General features: G+C 54.5%; 1 protein-coding gene across 1 annotated transcript in view; it reads right to left on the bottom strand.

The window, feature by feature from the left end:
* STKLD1 (serine/threonine kinase like domain containing 1) overlaps positions 1-6,593 on the bottom strand; it is a 23,622-nt gene that overhangs the window by 10,751 nt on the left and 6,278 nt on the right. Inside the window, exons 4-8 of the mRNA XM_021691552.2 lie at positions 6,279-6,323; positions 4,871-4,945; positions 3,307-3,408; positions 1,166-1,236; positions 215-330 (exon numbers count right to left, since the gene is read on the bottom strand). Coding sequence (XP_021547227.2) covers positions 215-330; positions 1,166-1,236; positions 3,307-3,408; positions 4,871-4,945; positions 6,279-6,323 — 409 coding nt within the window. The remainder of the gene's footprint in view (positions 1-214; positions 331-1,165; positions 1,237-3,306; positions 3,409-4,870; positions 4,946-6,278; positions 6,324-6,593) is intronic.

Here is a 6,593-nt window from a genome sequence, read left to right as displayed (position 1 = left end):
CAGTTACAACAAAGGCAAGGGGGTCTCTTTGGAGCCCACATAAGCCCACGGGGGTCTGTGGGGACCTTCTGAGCAAGGAGAGGTTTGATGTTGCCTTGTTCCAGCTCGGGCGGCTGTCCTCTGGACTCCAGGAGCGACCCCACTCCGGTGAGCGGCCCCTCCCCCACTGTGCCCCAGCCACTGCTGTCCTGCAGCCCGGGACGACCCCGGCCACCTTCCTCTGCGCGGATGTTCCACTTGGCTTTGTCTGTCATCAGTGCGTGGGAGCTCAGGTCCTGTAATTTGCAGTGGTTGCTGCTGACGAGGGCTATGTTGGAGGGCTTGAGATTCCTGAAACCAAGGGGTGGGACTTTTGTCTGGGGGCGTGCCGCTTTCCACCCACCACCCGCAGGCCACACGATCCTCCCAGGGTGGAGGCCAGAGCACCCTGAACCTCATGCCCTGCTCCCTGCCCCACCCAGTTCTGCCCTTCTCTCAACAAATGCCCCCTTTGCAGCCCACTTTTTAAACAGTGTTTCCTACAGAAATAAAATATACTCAGTTATTTTAAATTGCAAAACCACAAGCCAACTACAAGTGAGAAAACACCCAATCCTTCTGCTGCTTTTCTGCTAACATCTATTCACCTCCTTCCAGATCTCAGCTATGCATTTGTTTTTGGGGACTGGTTTTCAACCATTTTGTCATGTTCAGTGACATTAACGCTAACGCTAAATTACGCTAAATCGTGAGCATTTTCTTTGTACACGGGGTCCACATGGTTCTCTCCTCCTTTGGATCCGATACCGACCCAGTCTGCAGCCATTCCCAGCCCCTGCAGACTGCATGCTGGAGCCCTGCCACTCGCGGGGCTAAAGCTCAGCCCCGCCACCCGACCAGAGGCCACGGCGCGCAGCCTAATCGCTTCCTTCCTAGTGCTGTTATCTGGCTGCTCGCCCTGCACTTTAGAACCAGCCTGCCCCGGTCAGCGTCCACTCCTGAAGCTGGGTGAATCACTGCAGGTGACGTGGAGGGGGTAGCATTCTCTGTGAGCCCGGGAGGGGCCCTGGAAAGGTGCCCACACTTATCCTGGCTGTGCTGACCCTGGCCGCACCTCTCTCCCCCGGTCCTGCCCAAGGGGACTCCGTGCCCTTTCTCCTGCAGCAGCCTGGCCACCCGCGGTCACCTGTGGATGATGTCCAGTTGGTGGAGGTATTCCAGAGCGTCCAACACCTGGCCCAGCATGTTCTGCAACCACTGGGGAAAGAGTGAGAGATGCCAGGATTGGCGGGGGTGGGGGGGGCTGTTCTCCCGGCAGCTGGCTTAGGCAGGTCAGCGACCCCTTGAAGCAGCCAGCGAGATCATGGAATGTTCTCTCCTTGCTTCTGAAGATGAGCCCAAAGCTACAGAAGAGCTCAGAGCCAGTGCAAGAGATTTCTGCCTCAGGCCAGCCAGGCCAGCCAGGGCAACGTTCTTGTTTCTAGACCCCACACTCCTGTCTCCACACTGGAGATACTCCAGCCTGGGCCCCACCCCTTGTGGGTATCAGAGATATTGAAGCCTTTATTGCCTACTCTGGGGCTTGTCTCTCTCTGTCATTAGAAGGAAAAGAGCTCTGATAAAGAACGTTCTGGAAACAACTGTGTGGCAGAAACGAGATCCATCTAGTCTCCAGGGCAGTGATTTTCAAACCGGGTTCCTAGGAACCCTAGATTCTACTCAGGGGTGTCAGAGAGGGGCTGAGTGAACAGGACCCCGGGCTTCTTCCCACTCCACCTTCCACCCGTCCTCCCACGCCCCTTGATTAGAGTAGCTTTGCCTTCCTTGCTGGGTTTCTGAGAACATTCTGTGCTTGAAAGGGTTTCACCACTAACAGAAAGTTTGAAACCCACTCCAGAGCCTACGCCCGAGGTCCACATTGGGAGACGAGCTGCGTGCCCCTCAGAAGCCCTCAGGAGCAGGACGGTGCCCAGAGGCCCCAGAGCAGAGGCGTGCTCAGAACAAAAGCAGGCAGAATTTACTCGGGGTGGATCATAGGCGTAATGTGAAAGCAAAAATGAACCAGCTCAAAAGACAACAGGAAAATATCTTCATGACCTTGGGGCAGGACAGGCTCTCACACAGGCTCAAAGGTGCTAACAATAAAAGAAGCATTGATAAACTCACTTCATTACAATTAAGAACTTCTGGGGGCGCCCGGGTGGCTCAGTCGGTGAAGTGTCTGACTTTGGCTCAGGTCATGATCCCAGGGTCCTGCGATCGAGTCCCACATCGGGCTCCCTGCTCAGTGGGGAGCCTGCTTCTCCTTCTCCCTCTGCCCCTCACCCCCTGCTTGTGCTCTCTCTCTCTCTCTCAAAGGAAATCTTAAAAAAACCCCAAAAACTTCTGTTCATCAAAAGACATGGTTAAGAAAGTGCACTGGCAAACCACAGACAGGGAGAAGACACTCTGGATGCCCATATCCACAATATGTAAAGAACACCTACAGATCAATAAGAAAAGACAAACAACCCCAATGTTTAAATGGACAAAAAACTTGAACAGGCACAAAATCCAAATGGCTAAAAAGCACTCCCTGTGATTACTAATAACTCAAATTAAAATGCAATTTTTAATAAAAATGAAAAAGACTGAAGTGTTGGCTAGAAAGTAGGAACTGGAAGGCGTACACCTTTTGCTGGGAGTAACCCCAAATCAACCAAACCATCGTGGATGCTGGAATATCTACTAAACCTGCTCTACAATCCAACAACTGCACGCCCAGGGGTTCGTCCAGAAAGGATGAGTGTTTAGGTCCACTGGTAAGCACACCCAGTAGCATTCATGGCAACGCCCCAAACTGGAAACACCCTACAGGGTCACAGCACTAGGCTCTGCACAGACCGATGGGGCCACACGGCGGGGCAGCACCTAGCTATGACACAGACGATTTCCTGATCCACTCACGACGTTAAGAAACCAAACACAAACAGCAACATGCTGCGTGAGTCCATTACGGGGGACTTCAGGGCAGGCAGAAGGATCCCTGGGGACAGAAGTCCAACCGTGGGCACGGCCGGGACTTCTGGAGCTCCAGGTGCGTTCTGCATCTCGATGGGCGGAAGGTTATGTGAGTGTCTGCCCGCGTACAATGCACCGAGCTGTGCACTTAAGACTTATGCACATTACACCCTGCAAACACCTCCACTCATAAACGTAAGCAAAAATCGGGCCAGACTCCAGTAGCGTCTGCCCTCCCCTCTGCCCCTTTGCCCCCTGATTGAGCCTGTGACATCACAAGGCCCAGGTGATCCCCAGGCCTGGTGTGTCCTACAGAGTCTGCCTTACTTCAGAGTCAATGATTGTCCTCGTCTCCCTCTTCTTCTCAATGACCTTCTGGAAGCTCTCATTGTTGTGCTCCATCACCAGGCAGAGGAACAGAGAGGAGATCTGATGGGGACACGAGGCCTTAGCCAGATGCCACGGTCCTGGCCCCCAGAAGCCCAGGCCTGGGCGCCTCTGCGAGGTTCCCTGCCCCAGGGCCTCCCTCCACTGGGCCTCCATCCGCAGCGGCCCAGTGGCTGTAGGAACACTGTCAGAGGTGGGGTAAGAGCCCCTCACAGGCAGCTCCTGCTCACGCCTCCAGCCTCATCTATCCTCCCCTCCCCCTCCGCCCTGGCTCCTCCGTCTGCGCAAAGCCCCCTGGACTTTTCTGAAAGCGGCCCAGGCCTTCTGGCCACGGCACACACAGACCCCTGTGCCTGGGATCCCGCCTCTTCCCAGGGTAACTATTTATTCTCTAGGGCTTAGCTTCGGTCCATTTCCTCCCTTGGAGGAGCCTGCCCCGAATGGGATTCCAGCAGACCGGGTCAGGGGCCTTAGCTCAGGGCTCTCAGAGGACCCTGCTTTTCCTTCCACAGTGAAATGTCCTCTTGGCTTTTCTGTGTCCTTGAGAGTGTTATGGGGTGCAGGCTGTTCTTACGGCCCAGCTGGACAGGGGGCACATGTATGAGGGGACCCTCCACTCCTGCTCAAACCCTTGGCTGTCCACCCCAGATGAGGACCCTAATGTGGAGGTCCAATTATGGTCTGACACTCACCAAGCAGCCCTGCAGCCTCCCTTCACCTCCAGGCCCCCCGCCCCACCCCTGCTCAACCTCCCCTTCCACCTCAGTCCCATTTGGAATAATTTGCAAGATTCTGGATCCCTGTAAAGACAAGAAGTCCTGTAGCCTATGGGCTGAAGTATAGGGCTTGGGGGCTTACAAGACCCTGATCTGAATCCCACTTAGCTGTGTGTTTTGTTTTGTTTTTTTCCCACTCAGCTGTTACTAGCTGTGTGGTCTTGGGGAGCTCCTTAACCTCTCTGAGCCCCAGGGAAATGAGACTGGTACTTCCAACCCCGCAGATCTCCCCGGGTCTGAGGATGACCATGCAGCTAGTCAGTAAACTGCAGGAGCCACAAAAGTCAAAGGTCCAGAGGCCCTGGACAGCTGGACGCCAAGTAAGGGGGAAAAGCAGGGACCGGCTTCCTAACGCCTGCTCCTTCCAGGGAAGTCAAAAGCTCCACCTTCAGAGGGCAGACTCACTGAGCCTTTGGCTGCAGGATGAGCTCAGGAGCTGGGCCACGGACTGGGTAGGTAACCAGGACGAACTTGTTTCTCTTAGCTTCTATTTCTTCCTTAGGTTGTATACCAACCCCTCCTGCGCTAAAACTCTTGGGGGCTCATATGAGATGATGCCCAGAGAGCCCCCACAGGGCCCCCAGGAAGTGCTGAGTCAGGGGCAACTTGGAGTCACTGCCATTGCAGCTCAGGGGGTTACAATGGCGTTGGGGTGCTCTTTGCTCAGCTTGCTTGTTCCTGCAGCCACGGCATGGCAGCTGAGCCTGCAGGTGTCGACTCCAACCCACCTCACTGTTCCATATGATGAAGAGCTCCTGGTATATGGAGATGTGGGGGTGCTGGAGCTTCAGCAGAGGCATCAGCTGCAGGGAGAAGAGCAGAGGGAGTGGAGACGTTCCAGAAACACTGCTTCTCAGCGAGTGCTTCTGTGTCACGTCGCCCAACACAGGCACAAACTCCAGCTCGGAATAGGGCTGGGGAGTGGGCACAAGGAAGGGGGTGCAGCCTTGTGCTTTGGAGCCAGGCAGCCCGGTGTGGGTCCCGTCTCTCCCGCACGTGCTGCTGGCTGTGCTGTGGCTGAGGAGAGGCTCCTCAACCTCTCTGAGCCTCAAGCCTCATCGGAAAATGGCAGTAACAGTGGTATCTGCCTCACAGGGGAGTCAGGAGGGCTAACGTGAGCTGGTGCAGGCCAAGTGCCTGATGCGGAGGAAAGAAAGCACAGTCAGGGGTAGCTGGAGACGGTGGTGTGGCCAAAGGGAAGTGGGACACTGTTGTACGTGCGCCCAGCTCACCTCCTGGGTGGTGCACACTCAAGGCCCCAGGGCCCCGCTCCCGGCTGAAGGTGCTTGGTGGACCAACACAGCCAGGCTGCAGCAGTGGCTGCCGCGGCCACCAGGAGCCACATGGACAGCCGCTGGTGGTGTCAGGCTGGCTGCGAGAGGAGGTCACCTCGTGGGCTGGGGAAGGGAACAGGGATGTGCACAGCTGTGATGGGGTGGGGGCTGTGGGAGGGTCTCCCACAGTCTCTCCACTTTGCCAGGATGTGGCCGGGGTCCTTCGCTGTGCGGCAGTCACACTGTGGATCGGACAGCTCTTTGCTGGCAAAGCTCAGGAGCCGGGGGTTCCAGGAAGAAGGCAACCAAGTAACCATTAACTAGGAGGGACACGTTTGCTTCATGGGAGATTCAAGAGAAGCAAAGAAAAACTGCTCAGAGCCTTTGTCCAGTGAGTCCAAGTGCACGTGGCTGTCATTGCTGTTATTATAAATCAGGATGTTCTTGTTGGTTCTGACTGGCCAATTGAAGGAATGTAAAAGAATATATGTTTTCTTTGTTAAAACGATTCTGTAGTTCTCACATTTTCTACTGTAACTAATGTTTTTATAATTGAAGGAACAATATTTTAAAAGATGGTTCTTGGTAGATTAGCCTAGGGCCCTGGCCAACACTGAAAGTTTATCTCATCTGAGAACATATATTCTAAGTTATCTGTACCTGGATTTAGAAATGAATGTTTTGGGCACAGATTCCCTTCATGACCTGGGGGTTTCTGGCTTCATAGCATAGGGCAAGAACTGGTTCTGACCCTCCACGTCCCCGCCGAGGCTTCTATCCAGTCATTCCAGAGGAGAGGACAGAACAGTCTCTGTGTGTTCTGCATCACGTCCTCTAGAGAGGGAACCACCCAGAGAATTACCTCTTCCAGGGCCTCGTTGGCCTGATGCTCATCAATACATTCCACCTGTAGGGGTACAAGAGCATGAACTCAGTAACTGTGTAGCCAGCCCATCATCACCACCACCACCATCATCATCATCAACACCACCACCATCACCACCATCACCATCATCATCACCACCATCACCATCTTCATCACCACCGTCATCATCACCATCATCAATATCATCACCATCATCACCACCATCACCACCATCACCATCATCAATCACTATCACCATCACCAACATCACCACCATCACCACCTTCACCACCACCATCGCCACCATCACCA

Source organism: Neomonachus schauinslandi, chromosome 13 (genome assembly GCF_002201575.2).
Source record: "Neomonachus schauinslandi chromosome 13, ASM220157v2, whole genome shotgun sequence".
NCBI lineage: Eukaryota > Metazoa > Chordata > Mammalia > Carnivora > Phocidae > Neomonachus > Neomonachus schauinslandi.
This window is presented reverse-complemented; position numbering and strand designations above follow the sequence as displayed.